At 42.0% G+C, this 19,210-nt stretch overlaps 1 protein-coding gene across 3 annotated transcripts in view; it reads left to right on the top strand.

The window, feature by feature from the left end:
- Window positions 1-18,074, top strand: part of clcn5b (chloride channel, voltage-sensitive 5b) — a 33,134-nt gene extending 15,060 nt beyond the window's left edge. For 2 of the 3 annotated variants that reach the window (XM_071459184.1, XM_071459186.1), the window contains 13 exons: window positions 575-762; window positions 1,272-1,394; window positions 2,307-2,513; window positions 3,926-4,006; window positions 4,710-4,944; window positions 5,047-5,222; window positions 5,474-5,614; window positions 7,197-7,383; window positions 10,252-10,394; window positions 10,609-10,758; window positions 11,405-11,510; window positions 11,661-11,877; window positions 16,902-17,130. In XM_071459184.1, coding sequence (XP_071315285.1) covers window positions 575-762; window positions 1,272-1,394; window positions 2,307-2,513; window positions 3,926-4,006; window positions 4,710-4,944; window positions 5,047-5,222; window positions 5,474-5,614; window positions 7,197-7,383; window positions 10,252-10,394; window positions 10,609-10,758; window positions 11,405-11,510; window positions 11,661-11,877; window positions 16,902-16,992 — 2,045 coding nt within the window. In that variant the 3' untranslated portion in view covers window positions 16,993-17,130. Of the gene's footprint in view, window positions 1-574; window positions 763-1,271; window positions 1,395-2,306; window positions 2,514-3,925; window positions 4,007-4,709; window positions 4,945-5,046; window positions 5,223-5,473; window positions 5,615-7,196; window positions 7,384-10,251; window positions 10,395-10,608; window positions 10,759-11,404; window positions 11,511-11,660; window positions 11,878-16,901 lie in introns of all 3 variants that reach the window. The other variant, XM_071459185.1, reaches the window with a different exon arrangement.
- The last annotated feature ends 1,136 nt before the right edge of the window (window positions 18,075-19,210 follow it).

Genomic DNA, 19,210 nt, shown 5'->3' with positions numbered 1-19,210 from the left:
TTCTAAAAGTTACAGCACGGTGCACGTGCACTGCTGCACTGGCACAGAACAATCACACTAAACCGTATTGAAGCCCGTCTCTCAACCAGACGGAGTACATCTTATCTCTAAATGATCTGTTATTTAACATTCAGGCACCTGGTTCTTCTGGTCGTGGAAACGTGTAACGTGTTTAGTTAACCTGTGTAAATAAAATTTACCTGCATGGCAAAATGTCAGTGCTGCTTGTACCTTTCCTCTCGTTTCTGTGCTGCCTGCATCAGCTGAAGGTTAATTCCCATGTGGTGACAGACAGCAGGTGTAAGCCACAAAGTAGCACTAGCATGGCTGCAAATACGCAGGGTGACATATTTATAAAGAAAATGAATGTTAATTACATTTGCTAGAAGCCTGGCAGGTAATTTTCTTTCCTTTTTTAGTTGTTTTCTGCAAGAGAAGCTTAAAAGTTTAGATATCGTCCAGAACATAAGGCAGAACTAACCTAAAAAAAAAAAAAAAATCTGCATCCGTGGTGTTTGAGTGGAGTGAAAACCTTCTCTCTCCTCTTCCTCTCTCTCCTTCCTCTCTCCTCCAGGTGCTCTGGCTGGCGGCATCGACATCGCAGCCCACTGGCTGACAGACTTGAAAGGTGGCGTGTGTCTCGCTGGCTTCTGGTTCAACCACGAGCACTGCTGCTGGAAGTCCAACGAGACGACATTCCAGGAGAGGGACCAGTGTCCGCAGTGGCAGAGCTGGGCTGAGCTCATCACGGGGACATCAGAGGTAGAAGAACATAAGAAAACCTCAGCTGCAGAGCTGGAAAATGTTTCTTCTGCATGATCAGATCCATGAAATTCACATTTACCAGCCAATTCTTCTGAAGCCTATCTTTTAGTGGACTGACAGAGCAAAAATTGGGCTTATAAACTATATAAATATATGAGTTTATTGGCTCCAAATGTGTGAATGAAAAATGAAAGCTGAGCGCTACCTGTTGCATTGTGTCTCCCTTATGTTTTATGTACAGTCATGCTCCCTCTTACTCATAAATACATACAACAACAAATGTCATACCCCACACACTCACAGCGCCCATGCCTCTGAGGAAGGTTGTATGGTGCTTTGGTTCCACCTGATGGCTGTAAGCTGTAATGACACAGGGTAACACCAGTGCTCAGTGCAGGCGCTGAGTGAATGATACAAAGTTGATGTTTTCTTTATGATTTATAGCTTTGGATTTTTGCATGTTGAGAAACATCCACTTAGTGTGTGTGTTTTTGCTTCCCCTGCAGGGTGCGTTCGCCTACATCGTGAACTATCTGATGTACATCTTCTGGGCGCTGCTCTTCTCCTTCCTGGCTGTCGCGCTGGTCAGGGCCTTCGCTCCATATGCATGTGGCTCAGGAATACCAGAGGTGAGGCTGCACTTTAAAGCATCACGCTTCATTTGCTTTCGTACTGCACGTTTGTTCATGGGCAGGATTTCAGCAGGATGATGAACAGGATTTGTAGCTTAAGGTAATTACATGTAATTATTCTTGCAGCTTATATATGTTTATGTCTTTGGATAAAAGCCAAAGACGGAGCTGCAGGAATAAACAGTTTGTAGAAGTTTGCTTTTATTCAGTGTTTCAGTGTTTCTGACGTTGCTCCAATCTATTTGGTATCAAAATGACAATAGGATCTGATGTCTACATGTTTTCTTCAGCTCTGTTTACTGTTGAAGTCATTTTGTAGGCCCACCCTGCTCCTCCCTATGACAGCATTTATTTCTATTTATTTATTATCATCCAGCTCTCTGCCATCCCTCTGTCAGTGTTTACTTTTTCTTCTTCTGTTTCGTTGACTCACTTTCTGAGGAAGTTTGAAAGCTGAAGAATTTGCCTCGCCCTCTGGAAAATACAAGTGGAAAACCTGACTGAGCACAAACACAATCCAAATTGATTTCATATATACACAGATCAAAACACACAAACACAGCTCCTTCCTGCACACACAAACGCCCTTGTCCTCGCCCCCGCCTTCGTTTCGTGGAACGAGGCCTCACGCACACCAGAATAACTGCTTATTAAGATGAATAATATCCAGAACACAAACTTCACTTTCACTTTATCAATGTTTACACTCTCTCTTTCTTGGTTACACGCTCACACACTCATATCCAAACTGATCCCTCCCCAGCATAAACAGACACATGGGTGCAAACACATCCTGATCCCCTCCACACACACAAACTCATCCGTGTACATACAAACACTCTCTCTCTCTCTCTCTCTCTCTCTCTCTCTCTCTCTCTCTCTCTCTCTTTATCGTCGTCTCTCTGTCAGATTAAAACCATCCTCAGTGGCTTCATCATCCGCGGCTACCTGGGGAAGTGGACCCTGATCATCAAGACCATCACCCTGGTTTTAGCTGTCTCCTCCGGGCTCAGTTTGGGGAAGGAAGGCCCTCTGGTGCACGTAGCGTGCTGCTGCGCTAATATACTATGTCATCTGTTCACCAAATACCGCAAGAACGAGGCCAAGCGGCGAGAGGTAGGCTCCGAGGCGGTGTGAGTGAGGTGACAAATAATGAGGGATGTTATTTTTAGGTTTGTAGCATTGGGCGTCTCCGCAGCGGAGTTAGAAAGATAAAAGATGTTAAACCAGTAGATCAGCTTGCATTCCTGGTCTGCCTGAAAGGAAAGTGTGATGAGCTCAATGTTATTAAAAAGTCTGGAGCCGTCTTCAGTTTATTCAACAATGGAAAGATATGCAGCAGCTCCTTGATGTAAAGCCGTCAGTATATTAAAAAAACACTGTAGGGAACATTCAATCAAAATGCCTGTTTCACATCTCCAGCTGTGAAGACCTACCGCCTGTATGTTTTTCTTTGTTGTACCAGAAAAAACAGTTAGGAAAGATAAAAGTCAAGAATATTATTAAAAGCAAAATGCCTTTATTTCTCATCTCCAGCCTCTCCAGCTTTGAAGATGTGCTGCTTTTCTCTGTTTTCCTCTCTTGTAAATGGAGCATCTCTGTGTTTGGGTCTGTTTGTTGAACAAAAAAACAACAACAATTTTTTACTTAACCTTGAGCTCTTGGAACATGTGATGTCCATTTTTCACTATTTTCTGGCGTTTCATAGACTAAATGATGCCCAATTGCACTAATGCACTGTTGTAAAATTAGCCTTTATCACAAAAAGCACTGGGAATAATAATAAGACTTTATTTGTTTAGCACTTTTCAATACGAGCAACAAAATGCTTCAGATGAGTCAAATATAAAACATCCAAACAAATCAAAGTAAAATGTAAATTAAATTAAAAAGAAATCCCACAATAAAAGCTTTTTTATTATAAAAATGTGTCTCTTGAGAGGTGAAATAAAACAGCTGAATCTGAGAGTCTGAACTCTTCTGGCAAAGATTCAGGACCCTGACAGGAAAGGCTCCGTCTCCTTTGGGTTTCAACCCAGACCATGGAATAAGCAGTGATGCTCTACCAGAGGATCTCAGACTGCATCCTGGCTCATAAGAGCTCAGTAATATAGGGAGGGGCCAGCTCAAGTCTGTATTTAAAAGTAACTTAAATAATATCAAAATAAATCCTAAAGTAAATGAGCAGCCAGTGTGGAGATGTTGAGACCACGGTGATGTGAACACATGTTTTTGGCTGAGGAGCTGAGCTGCAGCTTTCTGAGCAAACTGAAGGCGGTGGCTTGATTTCTGACTGAGGGAACTACTTCTTAGGAACAGACTGGCCTGTTGTGACTCAGCTGTTATCCAGTAGATCTACTGTCTGAAAGCACAAATGTCCACTCAGCAGTAAAAAGATTGTGCTTGTGCAAACCACACAAACAAAAAGTGACTCCCGCTCTGATAATAAGACAAAATGAAAACAGGTTACGGCTCTTTCTAATCAGACATGAGGTGATTTAAAGACGTGTTTTCCTTCTGTCATGTAGGTGTTATCAGCAGCAGCAGCGGTCGGTGTGTCTGTGGCTTTCGGTGCTCCCATAGGAGGAGTCCTGTTCAGCCTGGAAGAAGTGAGTAGAGATATTGTCTGCATCTATTTGGCAGATAGATGCAAATACCAGGATCACATAGAATCAGCTTTTCTTGTGCTTCCTGTGTCAGAGCAAGTGCCAGTTATTTTAATCACTACCAAGTAACAAAACTAATCTGAATAGATTTTAATTACTTTTCAGTTCTTGTTTAATTTTTCTTGAACACGTGACTCTGTGCTGCAAACCGCACAGTGCTGGCACCTAACTCGGACATAACAAACAATGAGGAAGTGTTTGTATCTTGGCAGCTTCATTAAAACACCAGGGGAGATGTTGGATGAGGATACTGGGACTTTTTCTGAGGATGCTTTGACTGCATAATGTCCAAATGTTCAAAAATGAAAGAATTTTTTTGTTTTTTAGTGAGCGAATTTATGTAGAATTGTAAACTGATTTTTGTTTATACCACTAGATAAAGTGATGAAAAAGATCCTAATCTTAATCTACGGATTTACACATTTATTTGTGAATGTTTTATGACACTACTCCGAGCTTTTGCCTCCTTTTTAAATATTATTCATGTGGTAGATATTCACATTGTCGGACTTATGTCTACTTATTTCATTTTTATCATTTGTATACATTTATATTGTCAAAAAACAAAAAACAAAAACAGCTTTCTATTTGAGAATAACTGTGATAGATTCTTTTTTAAGGTGTAATGTGCTCCTCTCTCCTCCAGGTGAGCTACTACTTCCCTCTGAAGACTCTGTGGCGCTCGTTCTTCGCTGCTCTGGTCGCAGCCTTCACCCTGCGCTCCATCAACCCGTTCGGAAACAGCCGCCTGGTGCTGTTCTACGTGGAGTTTCATGCCCCGTGGCACCTGGTGGAGCTGGCCCCTTTCATCCTGCTGGGGATATTCGGAGGCCTCTGGGGGGCACTGTTCATCAAGGCCAACATCGCCTGGTGCAGGAGACGTGAGTGGTGAAGTTACAGTGAAAACTTAACATGTTGACGAAGTCGGAGCTTTGTTTCTAACCCCACTTCACCTATAAATTGAATTCCCTCTCTCTGCCCAGGTAAAACCACTCGTCTTGGTCACTACCCCGTCATCGAGGTGCTGGTGGTCGCCGCGCTGACCGCCTTGCTCGCCTACCCAAACAGTTACACCAGGATGAGCGGCTCCGAGCTAATCTCGGAGCTGTTTAACGACTGCTCCCTGCTCGACTCCTCTCAGCTCTGCGGCTACGAACAGGTCAGCTCGTTGACTCGTGTTTGTGTGTAAATAATGAATCTGCGTGTGCGTTTTGTGAGGGAGCAGCTGGATTTGTTTGTATAGAGAGAGAGAATGCAGAATTTGAGGTTTGTCACCATGTCAAGTAATTTCAAATGTATTTTTGACCTTTTTTGTTTGTGTTTTTTCTGTCTTTCTCCCTGTGCCCGTCCTCTGTTCCTCCATCTGTGTGTTTCTCTGTTCATCTTCCGTCCCTCCACTCACACCTCCAGCCAGCAAACACAACAGACACAGGCGTGGGTAACAGCCTAGCAGACCGGCCGGCGGGAAAAGGCCTTTACACCGCCCTGTGGCAGCTGGCCCTGGCCTTACTCTTCAAGATGATGATCACTGTCATTACCTTTGGCATGAAGGTTGGTGGAGACACACTCACGCACATGAGCAAACATTACAAGTTCTGTGTCCCAGTCGTGCAAGTGTCATCGCTCTCCTCCTCTCTGTCATCCGTGAAGCATTTCTGTCTGATGCTGGTTTCAGTTTCTTACTTCTGTTCGAACTCTGTAACATGGTGTGTTAAAATTACTACACAAGCAGCTGTCTCAGATGTGACTGAAACCAGATTTTGACCCAACTTTCACTGACTTTTCTTTTCTTGACGTTTTGTAGTCCAGATGTAGTGTAATTGAACCTTTTTGCGTGTTTTTATGCACTGAGTCACAGCAACATGACTCACTCTCATGTGGCTCACTAGAGGATTGAGTTATTAGTGAAAATAAATGTCTGTGGGCTTCACGTGCTGGTGGAAAAAGACAAAGCCACAGTGTCTTTATTAAACCGTGCACTTCATTTGGCTGACGATGCATTTGGATGTTGCTTTTAACTTTCATGTTAGAGAGAATGGTGTCCATCCAAACATGACTCAACAGGATGAAGATGTCTTTGTCTCTTTAATGACAAGGATGATGAAAAACAATACGGGTTTGGGGAACAGGCATTGTTAATACTGTTATGTTGACATAAGAACAGAAGACACAGTAGAGCACCCAGACAGTTTACAGGGCTCACAAGAGTTATCCCGAGTTCATCTTTTGGATTTAATAACGTCCACATATTTCCCTCTGCTTTATTTGTTAGAAAGTGACCTTCAAGACCAGTCAGCTTTACTGCCAGTGATCTTTAATACTGTAGTCCAGTGGACTACAGACATGAATGACAGTAAGAGTTTGACAGTAGAGGCCCTGCTTTCTACTTAAGGCCCTTTTACACTGGTCAAAAAACCCACAAACATCTGGCTTTTGTCGGGAATGGAAAAGGTTACAATCTGCATTCACACCTGGATCAAATGACTCTGCAGCAGACGCCTGTTATTTATCAGCACTGGCTCTGATGGGCATTGAAGTAAACACAACACCCAGGTGTAAACAGGCTAATTTTCGCTTCATTTTTGCTGCCCAGTTAAACAACAGACACTGTGGCTACACTGCGCTGGGACCTGCAGGAGTGAGCTGCAGCCCTGAAATAAGTTTCAAAAACACACAATCGCCGATTGTATCGTCTCATACGGATTCTCCAACACTTACAGGAGCACCAACCCAGGGATGAGAGTCTGCTCTGCAGCTAACAGCTCACCCTTTCTCCACTGTGTCTGTGTGTGTGTATGTGCTCTGTAACTGCAAGTGATAACAGCCCTGATGTTGTTTTGTATCTGTCGAGGTAAACTCATCTGGAAATGTAATAGGTGTTAACTGCCTTTTTTTTACCTGCTAATTTTGGTGAAAAAATTGTGTTGTTGTCATGAGGTTTCCAAAAATTCACATCACTAAAAAAAAGAGGAAACCAAAGCATCTTCATTACTTTGTGTCTTGTTTTGTTTTGTGAGTGAGAATCAATAAATCTCATTCTCATTCTATCTTTACCTGCACGTTGTCAAAAACCCATGAATATGCTAAGCAGCGCTGCCTAATACGTCATCTCTCCTTCCATCCGTCCCTCCAGGTTCCTTCTGGTCTCTTCATCCCCAGTATGGCGGTTGGAGCCATCGCTGGGAGACTGCTGGGCGTCGGCATGGAGCAGCTGGCCTACTACAACCACGACTCAGTCATCTTTAAAGGGTGGTGCTCACCGGGAGCGGACTGCATCACCCCGGGGCTCTACGCTATGGTCGGAGCTGCTGCGTGTTTAGGTGAGACACATCTGGCCCAAAGCTCATGAGTTGGTGTGTGATTTGTTTGAAAGATGGGTGGTGTACAATTTAAAAAAAAAAAAAAAAAAACAAAACAAAAACTTAATGTTGATCATGATGAAGCATGAGCTGGATAAACAGATCCGTAAAGTACATTTGGTCGGAGATTATCCTGAAGGCGAAACTCTTGATTTACAAATCGATAAAGAAACAAACAACCCAAACGGGGTGTGAGGACTCGCCCTGAGGGGAGGCGTGAGGATGCTCAGATGCTCAGAAGCAGCTTGGAATAGATGAAGGCTGTTGTTTGGGGCGTTTGATTGGGATATTTTGTGCATGCCTCTCTCTGTGGGGGTATTCTTAGCACATACAAACGAGAACACGCCAGAGGCATTAAGATTACATGTTCAGTCTGACTGAGGAATGTCTTGGGGTGCCCAGAGCAGATGGATGTGGGTGGGGAGAAGAATGTCTGGACAACTCTGCTCAGTTGGTTCCCAGACTCTGTTAAGTGGTCTCAGATCACTAGATGAAGGGAGACCTTACACTCGCTTTGAATTATGCTATTGAATTAAAGCGTCTCCTTTGTTTGTGAACATTATCCTACATAACATATGTAGAAATCAGAAAAAAAATCTCCTCATTGGATTCTGTAAAACAAGTGAAAAACGGGCTTAAAATATTTTATAAAATCAGGTTTTCTTTTGTTTCATTGTAGTGCAGAGATCTGCCTTATTCTCTCTTGTTCAAAGTCAATTACAAACCAAAGTTATTATAGTTTTAGATTTTAGTTCATTTCAATTTAGTTTTAATTCGTTTTTTAAAGAAGGTTTAGTTTTTATTAATTTCAGTGTTAGCTGTAGTTTTTGATGAGATTTAAAAAGATGAATGAACTCATTAATGAACTGGACTGCCCAGCACCAGTTGTAGGAGCTGCAGCTCTGTGGCTCATCACTGCAATTAATTTACAATAAATTACTTCACATCAGTACTGGCTGTACACTGAGAGCCAGATAGATTTCAAGAAAGATTTCATATCCACCTAAAACACCATAGGCTAATGTATGAATTAAACTGACCGAGAGGAAAACTAAACACACTTTCTCTATAATTTTAGATTATTTTAGTTAATTTTGTAAACACAATACAGTTTCAGTTTGTTGTTGTTTTTTATAGCCTCATTTTTATTTTTATTACAGTCAATGAAAATGTTTTTTCACATGAGGTTTTTGGTTATTTTATTAGTTTTAGTTAACAATAACCTTGTTATAGACAGAAACTACTTTTTGCACCGTCACAGAAGTTCACATTATTATTGAATCAATCCTGTCAAAACTCAGTCTCATGAAATCATTTGACTTTTTTTGTTTTTTAAGATGTGACTGTCTGCAAACTGTGTAGAATTTATGCATCAGTTCTTAGACATCACACGTCAGAAGGAAATGCAGACACTGTTGGAAAGGCTGTGTTAAATGAAGTACTTCAACATGCACAATTAACTGTTACCATTTGTTGTTATGGAAAGCATGTCCCTGAAGTGTCAATGGACGGCAACAATAAAGTGTCCACTTCCACCTCCCTGTTCCTTTGTCAGAACACAGAAAACAGATAGCTGGTGTTTTGTATAACAACAGATGGCTGTTAAATTCTTTTCATGAGCGGAGGCTTTCAACTTCTCAGAGCCATCAGAGTAACACGACAGATTCATCCATCTGGGACAAAGTTTACAGGGTGTGACTGATATATCCGTCTCAGTTTGTACCGGTGTAAGAACATGATGTGCTTTACAACAGCCTTTTAATGTAAGTGGCTAAAAATCACTTCCAGAAACAAATAGATCTCATCTGATGTAGCAAAAGCCGAATATCTAATCCACTTTACTTCAGAATGTGTCCCTCTGTTTGTAATTTCCTCATAAGCGCTTTAAAAAAAAAGCTCCAGTACTCACCCACAGGCCATTTATGTCCTTAACTTCTAAATTTGAAATGTGCTTTTATTATTCTTGTCCACAAGACGCCGTCATGGCATGTGTATGATATATCATAGTTGTTTTGTGGTGCTGATAGCATCCTTATGGGATCCCTATTTATTATTGTGACATTCATTTTTGCATAAAATTTGTGATTTTTGACATTTGTGTCCTGATATTTTTGCTTTACGTCAGCTCACCAAAGTAAATCATCCCTTGACTGATGACTGGTTTTATTTTTCTAAGTCCAATGTGGCACCAGAGCAATGAAGTTTCACATTAGATTCAAGATTTATGATTTTACCACAGTTTAATGGTGTAACTTGTTCCTCTACCAGCCTTGTCAGCAGGCAGTTATTTTACAGTATAAGGGACGGAAAATATTCCATTGGCCCATCACTGAGAAAAATTGAATATTTTATAGGCTGTGAATGATTTTAAAATTCATCTGTACATTTTTCTTTTCCTTGGAAAACATTGATTCTAAAATACGAGACAACTGTTAGACGCGGTTGGACAATATCTCCTTAATGATCTTAATCCTGTTACTAAAAGTCATGTGAGTGTAACGAACAAACATCAGGGAACAATTCTGAGAAAATATAATCGTCTCCATTTTTGCATTTTTTTTGAAAGACGCAGCAATGAACAAAAGAGAGTTTGTTTTCATCCCCTCAAAAATGGATATACAACACTCACAATGAGACTCTTTCACATCCAGTTTTCTTTAGCGAGAAGTTCAGATGAAGAGAACTGAGGCATCAAGTTCAGCCCTATGGACCCCCATCATAGCAGCACTGTGTTAGCGTTGTAATCTCCTCACATCAGATGAATCATCCAGGGTTATGAGTCCTGTTTGAGTCGCCTCTAACCTTTAATCTCCACCCGTCTCCCTGCAGGTGGAGTGACTCGTATGACGGTGTCGCTGGTGGTCATCATGTTCGAGCTGACTGGCGGGCTGGAGTACATTGTTCCCCTCATGGCTGCGACCATGACCAGCAAATGGGTGGCGGATGCTTTCGGAAGAGAGGGAATATACGAGGTGAGGCCGGCATGTCCGTGATGTGGCTGTTGAAGATATTTATTGATATGTTTGTGTGTTTAAAAAGTGAAGCTTTGTGTACCGAAAGTCTTTTCTGGTTCCTCTCCAGCTGAAAACCCACTCACACATGTTCACATGTTAAAGCTCTGTCACGTGTGTTCGCTTGAAGAGATCATGGTTTCCAGTTTGATATTTACTCGTCTGTGTTCCGCAGGCTCACATCCGGCTGAACGGGTACCCGTTCCTGGAGCCAAAAGAGGAATTTGAGCACAGCAGCCTGGCTGTGGACGTGATGAGGCCCCGGAGGTCGGACCCTGCGCTGGCCGTGCTCACACAGGAGGGCATGACTGTAGGGGAGGTGGAGGTAGGCGCACGTATGCACATAATAGATCCTAACACACTGGAATGTGGAGCAGAAAAGGCATAAAAATACACGGAGAGTACATGTGGTTATAATAAAGCAAAAGATGTAGATTTGAATACAGATGAAAACACCTGCAAAAACATGTTCCTTACATTTACTGTAAGAAGCAAGTCCTGCACAGGCCACGTTGTAAACTCCAACTATTCACACAGTTACAGCTGCAGTTACAGTCTCTCAGAATCCAGAAGCTCTTTTCACTTGAAGTTTTCAAGATTTAAGGGCATGTTGGACACATGTTGTAGTTATCATTTATTACAGCTACTGCAACTGACAATGGAAAAAACTTTAAACGACTTGTGTTTCATGTGGATTCAGAATCAGAATCATCAGAACACTTTGACGTTATAGTTGATCTCTCAAGAATAGAAATGTAACAGCAAAGAGTAGAGAATAACTTACAATTAAAAGATAAATATAAACATAAAATGTAAAAGTATGTCCTTATATTATGATATACAAATATGCTATATAAATATAAATGCAAAAAATATATATTGGGTAGTTGCACAGTTTAAAATTGCACTTGTCAACATTGAGGTATTTGTAGATGTTGTGTAGCTTATGACATGTGTGTATTTGTCCCCAGGCCTTGGTGGAGACCACACACTACAGTGGCTTCCCTGTGGTTGTCTCTCAGGAGTCCCAGAGGCTCGTAGGATTTGTGCTCAGAAGAGACCTGCTCATATCAATAGGTAAGACTTTTTTGCATGTAAACATACTTTGTGTATGTTGTAACGGGAATTGCTGTGACAATTTTATTTCTTTTTATTTGTCGTTTGTCCCAATTTTTTCCACATCCTCTCTCACGTTAAATAATAAACGTCACCCACCTCTCCTCTCAGACAACGCCCGGAAGCGTCAGGAGGGAGTCGTCAGCGCTTCCCAGGTGGTCTTTACTGAGCATGCTCCCTCCCAGGCTGCTGATGCCCCGCCTCCGCTCCGCCTCAGAGGAATCATGGACCTGAGCCCCTTCACGGTTACAGACCACACACCCATGGATATCACTGTGGATATTTTCAGGAAACTGGGGCTACGTCAGTGTCTAGTTACACATAACGGGTGAGAACAAACACACACACTGTAGGGCGTCAGTTTTGACCATCTGTTATCCAGAAAGTCCGTAAAAGAAAAACATATTCAGAATTTATACCTTAAATTTATTTTTTATTCCTCTGAAAACCCGTGTGGGTGGGACTGATAGATGGGAGGAATACATGAACCCGACCACACTCCCACTCCTGTGGACATTAAAGTGAGACATTTTTAGGAAACAGTGCTCACGGAGGGATGAAGGAGTGACAGATGAATGTGTAGGAGAGCCTTGGTCATGCATTAAAAGAAAAGCAAGGAGGCAGACTTAAGGAGGAAGACATAAATGGATAATGGAGAGAGGGAGAGTAGGAGAACTTTACTGTGGACATTTTTTAGAGCCCTTTCCGACATGGTATCAGTAACATTGCTGGGTTCATCTGTCTGTTTATGTAATGGCTTTTGGGCTTTCATAGATGGGTCTTTTAATGGAAAACATCCCTGTTGACCAGATAGAGATGCTACAGTTGTAAAGCTTGCATCATATTTACCAACCAGGACACACAGGAAGAAGAGCAGTTCTGAAGTCTTCGAGAAAAACTGAAGCGGGAAATCATCAAATTTGACCATTTCTGAAATATAAGGAAAAAAAATGATTAAAGGTCACATATTGTATAAAGGTAGATTTCCTTTCTGATTATAAAGCAGGTCTAGGTTCTATATTAAGTATCAAAGCCTCAGTCTACAGAGAAATGCACACAGCCTGTATTCAGAAACTGAGCCTTAAAACGAACCATCAGGACTTCGGTAACTTTGTGATGTCACAACAAAGCAGTCAGCACTCTTAGCCATGCCCCAAACCCAGCCCACCTCAACCCCTCATCTAACCTTGCAGGATTTTGTTTCTCCGAGTGTTTACCTGAAATCTGCTTTATTTTTATTCGATCACTCAGTCAGCCAATCAGAAGAGAGCCTCAGATCCTCCCTTCTGATTGGCTCACCAACCTGTTGTTAGTAGAGCTCCAGAGAGAAGCCTGAGAGAGGAGATGTAAAACTACACTGAGATAGTTTTTGGCTCTTAAAACCACAAATGTATCTTCTGATGGAGATCAACACTTCAGATAAAACACAGGAGAAGTGTAAAATATGGACCTTTAAATATCAAAGTACCCGATGAATTTTCTGTCCATCACGTTTCAGCTCCACTAATGTTAATACAGTGTGTGGTTTAAATACCTCAGATGGCTATAGAGCTGTGTAGCTGCACAGAAACAAAGACTGAAGCTGCTGTTCAGTCAGTGGTTTGAAAACTTGGTCTAAACTCTCAAATATTTACCAAAGCTTGCTTTTTCCCCTTTGTTTGAAATTGTCCCCGTCCACAAAACCACCTCCGTCTCCACCAAGGCCAAACATTTCACACACGATCCAGCCATCTGTCAGACTTTATATTTGTCTCTGTGTTGACAAATGGACAATGATGGTCTGTAGAATTAAATTCAGGCGGACCAGAACAAAAGATAAACCCCCTGAGAGTAGTTGTAATCAGTGGTTCATTCATTTTCCACACACACGGGCGTCTGTTGTTTAGATGGAAGCTCTGACATGTTCAAACAAACAGCTTTTAGGGATTTGGAAATGGTATCATGTGTATTTTCACGAGAGCATAGACATAGTGTACATTACCAGTGCTGTCAAACACGGGTTTTTAGTATCCTACACACACGTGTAATGATACAACTTGTGGTTTCTCTTTGTCACTTTCTCTCCCTCATATATACATACAGTATATTCACATACATATGCATAGATTCCTTCTCCAGCAGGAACGTTGCCATCGACTTGTGGCTGTGACGGTTAGTTATTTAGTTTCTGGTCCTGGTGCACCCAGGATGGGAAAAAAGAACCAGTGAAAGAGGAGAAAGACAAAAACGGATGAAAAAAAGAAATCAGATGCAAGAGGAGATGATGGTTGTTAGTTTTCAAGCTTCACATAACACTGTGTAAAAATCCACTCACCTTTTAACAGCTTAAAACAGAAAGAAGTGCTGCAACACAGACAAATTCATTCATCCTGTCTTCACCTTATTTGGTTAAATAAGATTATGGGGTTTGGTTTGATCAGCAGATCAAATGAACAGCAGCTGTTTATGCTGTAATGCTTTTTATCCAGTGTGGTTTTCATTCTGTGTGTACTGAGGGTTTTTACCTACATAAGGGCAGCTGTGGCTCAGGAGGTCATCAGAGGGTCAGTGGTTCGATCCCCAGCGGTTCCATCAGTGTGTGTGTGTGTGTGTGTGTGTGTGTGTGTGTGTGTGTGTGTGTGTGTGTGTGTTGCCTTGAAGTGGACTTGTTGGATCAGCTGTAATTTAAACCAAATCTAAGAAAAGAAAAAAGAAAACCAGCTGTCAACAAAACCCCTCCGAGCGCCCTTCTCTTCAGCTCTACGTGTTCCGGGCGCTTAGAGGCTCCTCTCCACCAGAGGAAATGAGCGGTTTGAGGTTCACTCACTGCCTTGCCCATGGGCACTTGTGACAGCGTACACAGCTGCTGAAAGGCCGTTGACAGCCGCAGCGACTTCTGCGGGACCCGCACACATTTGCTTCAGATGGGCTGCTCATCGGTGCAATGATAGATCCAGAAGTGGATCCACATGTGGCATGAAAATGGAAAAATATTTTTTGTGGAATCGCAAAAACATTTCTTTTCTAATGGGACTGGAGGTAAATAGGAACTAGGGGACAGTGAAGGGAAGGAAGACGGGATGAATAAAGTTATTGTCTGTTCTGCTTAAACAGGCAGAATCTGTGTTTTCACGTGAAGCTTTAAAGCCAGTGAATCACTCACTGTCTGGGAATGACACACGAAGAGAGAAGAGACCTTGAGGCTACGTGAAGCGCAGCGTATGACCTCTGCGGTCGTCTTGTAAGATGGATAATGTGTATTTCATCGCACTGACTGGCATCAAAGGTATTTTCCCAGACTGTCTGTAGTTTAGTTTGTATCTTCAGTTGAAGGTCTTTTCATTGGCAGGAGTCGAGTCTAGATGACATGTCTTTGTTTATCGTGGGAGCTTGAAAACCCTCCTCGTCTGAGGTTACAATTCATTTAGTTTTAATATTGTTAGAGCAGCTTCAGTCAGAAAACGACGACAGAGATCATAAAAACATCCTCCCAGCCTTGAAAGTTTGTTTTTCTTTTGTTGAGCGTTTTCACTCTCTGACTTTTTCTGATCCCGATCACACTTGTCAAACTCACATTCCTCACTCCTGCATGTGTGAACGACTGACGGTTCATTAGTTTTCCACCAAATTCTTCTCTGTTTCACCAACAAATGATCGCAGGAGGACCTCCAAGCAATTCGAGGGCCTTTTTCTGACACTGTCCACCTTGCGTAAAATATTTAAAAGTTCATCTTTGTTGAAGGATGAGGGAGGTGAGATTCTACATTTTGTTATTTCGCAACAAACCCATGAAAAAACAAGAATAACCTCGTCTGTCTTTCAGCTTGAGCTGATGTTCAGAGGACATTAAAATAAATAAAAATAAAATGGAAAGCATACTAAATATACTGTATACAGAAACATATAAATGTACCAGAAAACAACAAGGAGCAAATACACAATTATTAATTAAAAAAGACAGCAGACTAAAAGGTTAGTGAGCAGCAACAGCAAAAAGCTCTGAGCTTTCAGATCTGAGAGATGTAGGAGCTGAGTACCAGGGGATTAGGTCTGTGATGCTAGGGGGCGCCTGGTTATTAAGAGTCTTAAAAGTGATCAGCAAGGTCTTAGATGAATTTGTAAAGTGAATAGAGAGCCAGTGAAGAGAAGCTAAGACTGGGGTGATGTTCTCACACCTTTCGGTGCCAGTCAACATTCGTCATTCTGGAGCAACTGCAAGCAAGATAACGACTGGAGAAGGCCTAAATACAAAGAATTACAATAGTCAGGTTGAGTTGTAATAAAGGTGTGGATTACTTTCTCTGTTTGGAAATAGTTCTTACCTGATAGTAAATATTTTAACAACAGAAGTGATGTGTGCATGAAGGCAGAGCTCAGAATCAAGGCTGACACCCAGGTTTACAGATATATGTGGGGTGAGGTGGTGGACCTGACTTGTGAGGACACGTCTGACTTTACAGGGACCAAATATGAGCACTTCAGTTTTGTTTCTGTTTAAACTTTATATACTTTCATCTTTTCTTTTATAAATCAGCTGGGAACTACTTTCTGGTGAACTTTACTCGAGCAGAGTGAAAGATGAGTTTTACAGGGACTGTTTCCTGCTGCAGATAGTGATACAGTGTTAACCTGCACCCTTTAAATTCTTCTTTTGCAGCTTTAAACTTTATGCTGCTTTTGCTGAAGTGATAACAGGATAATGGTATATGACAAAATGTCTTGTTAAGGGTTAGAGTTTAAGGCAGCACCTCTCTCCTCCTGCTCCTTCAGGCCGCGTCTTCCTTCCTGTGTCGAAATGTGAACTCACTTCTGCTCAGAGTTTCTCAGAATCTGCTCCAGCGTCTGACCACGTTGGGCCGTCAGCTGCCAGCGCTGTCGCTGTGTTAAATTGGAATCGAATGTTGTGGGGGTGTTGCGCAATTAATCACTGCGCACCATAAACCAGTTTCTGCCTCCTGTTTCTCTGGATGCATGAACTCCACAAAGAATAAATCTGACTCAATTTAAGTTGACGTAGTTGTTGGTTTTGCTCCTAACCATCCTGACCGGGATGTGGATGTGTTTAGCACTGAAGTGTCAGCTGTGATTGTTCCTAGTGTGATCACGGCCTTCGTGTTTTGCCTCCCTCGCTCTCTTAACTCTGTGTTTTTATGTGGCTCTCGTCTCCTGCTGCGAGCCAGGTTCCCTCTGGGACTGTAATAAAACTGAACTGAGCCAAAGTGTCAGATAGGAGGCCAGACCTTGGCGCGATGCGTGCTTTTCTGCTTTCTGTCACTTCTTTGACTTTCCATGACGAAGCAAACAAAGTATGATATGAAGTAATCTGCTTCTCCCTCCTCACTTTTCTTCCCTTTTCTCTCTCTCTGTCACCAGGAGGCTGCTGGGAATCATCACTAAGAAGGACATACTGAAACACATGGCGCAGATCGCCAACAGAGACCCTGACTCCATCCTTTTCAACTGAACCTCTTCGTCCTCCCTCCTCCTCATCCCTCCTCCTCATCCCTCCATCCTCTCCTCTGTAGACCAGGGGATAAGAAGACACCAGCTCGTACAGTCGCACCTTTACCTCTTCAACTTTAAAAAGCTGTTCACAGAAAGCCAAGTGAGCCTAGCATTTGCACAGACGACGGGAGAACGTTGAAGTTTTTTTTTTTTTTTTTTTTGGAGATGTGTGTTTGGCTTTCCATAAGTGAGTGCACCACTGAGGGGAAAAAAAAAAAAAAAAAAAAAAGCGCTCAGAAATAGTGACTCATCCGAACTGACTCCGCTGGCCCCAGTTTCATGTTCGATACACATGAGGAATAAGTCAATGGAATATTTCACATCCGCTGCTTTTCAGAGAGAGAGAGAGAGAGAGAGAAATTTCCCTCCCTCCTCCGTTTGCCACCTCGTTTCTCCGCCACACCTGAGAGCGAGGAAAACATTTAAAGGAGGTGGGAACAGATTATCTTCTCCAGCTCGTCTCCTCTCGTCAGTGTGTGCAACAGAAGATAAAGACATCAGGGGGGACAAAGAGAGGTTTGGGGAGCTCCGTGCCTGCCCTCCGGCCGTCACAGCGAGCCCAGACAGAGCGCTCTGAGCTGGGCTGATGGATGCTCGGACGCCTCCCCCCTCCTCCGCCTCCCTCCCTCCTTCTGTGAGCTTTCCTGTTGCCCCGGGGTTGAAGGATACAGGAGTGTGAGAAGAAGCTCTAATACACACATACTTACACTCCATAAAGACTCGGTGACAGCCTGGGAACCCCCCAGAAATGTCTTTTTGTCATAGACGCTTGAGATTAGTGATGCGGCCTGAGACTCCAGCCTGGGAACTATGCAGTGTTGTCTTGCCACACAGACTCTCAGACTGGCAACGTGACAATCACAGACGAAGACACAGACCATGCTGCAAAAACCATGTCATGCCTTATGGAAGGGCTTCAGTGTTTCTGGGCTGAGCTGTGGAAGGGCTAAAAAAAATCCATACAGAGAGAATCATGACACAGAAGTTAATTTATGTAAATGTAAAATTGTTTGTCCCACTAAATTATTTCACTGACTTAAATGATTGTTCAGTCTTTGTTTTCCTTTGTCTTGGATCCTCATCATGTCAACTAATCTCTAGCGCTGGGTTTTTGGTTCTCTCCTGACTCTGCTTTCCTTATTGAATATTTTATCTTTAGTTTTCAGGTCCAATGAGGAATCTGAACTACGGCTGAAACAATTCGATGATTAATTGACTTAGAGAAAATGAATCGGCAACGTGTTTTATAATCGATTAATTGAAGCAAAAAATACCTTTGCATTTTAGAGTTGTCTCTATTTTTTGTGTCCCAATACCTGAACTTGTGTATCAGCGGATACAAGGTACAAGGATACATTACATAAAAAAAACCAACTACCAGCTGTGTACCACTGACCCTGTGTGATATGATTGCTCCTGCTGTTTGCCATGACTCAGGTTAAACCCTCTGTACAACACGAACAGACACACAAACACCACAGAGCATTTCTTATTTCTGTTTTATCTCATTTGAAAAAAACATTTCTACACTAGAGCCACCCTCCAAATTAAAGCCTTGCAAACTGACATTTTACTAACAGCTAACGTTACACTGTATATCTGAAGTCAGTTCTTCTTCACTTCTCTAAAAACAGTAACCAGCAGTGGCTGCGAATGCAACTTCTTGTGTAGGCTACAGTTTTAAAGCAGGGAAGAAGAAGAATCATTTTTCAGGAAAACTGCAGTTTTGTCTGTGTATAAAACTTTAAAGTTACATGACATCGAATCTGTGCATAGACCTGTGTACTTGCTGATACCAATAATGTATTTCAGGCAGTATCAGAGGTATTTCTGATACTATTAGCAGTATCAGAACGTTTTTAAAGAATTAGCATTTATAGGAGTAATTAATTAGCATTTTATTCTATTTTCTTACACTTTATAGACAAAATGTCAAACAATTAATCCAGACAGCACATTAATTGATAATGAAAATGACTAGTTGCAGCCGTAATTTGAACAGATTTGATTTTAGTGGTTTCAAACAACATCTGGAAAAACTCCTGTTCAAAACATGTACGATTAAGGACAGAAAGGGAGACAAAGACACTAAATGAATTAGACTGAGCTATAAAACAAGAGAGGGAGTTTGGCTGCTACTGCTCACACTGCTACTGTGTTTCCCTGAGAGAGAGAGA

The sequence above is a fragment of the Trachinotus anak genome, unplaced genomic scaffold (assembly GCF_046630095.1).
Source record: "Trachinotus anak isolate AG129_WGS33_773 ecotype Australia unplaced genomic scaffold, CSIRO_AGI_Tana_v1 ptg000023l, whole genome shotgun sequence".
Taxonomy (NCBI): domain Eukaryota; kingdom Metazoa; phylum Chordata; class Actinopteri; order Carangiformes; family Carangidae; genus Trachinotus; species Trachinotus anak.
This window is presented reverse-complemented; position numbering and strand designations above follow the sequence as displayed.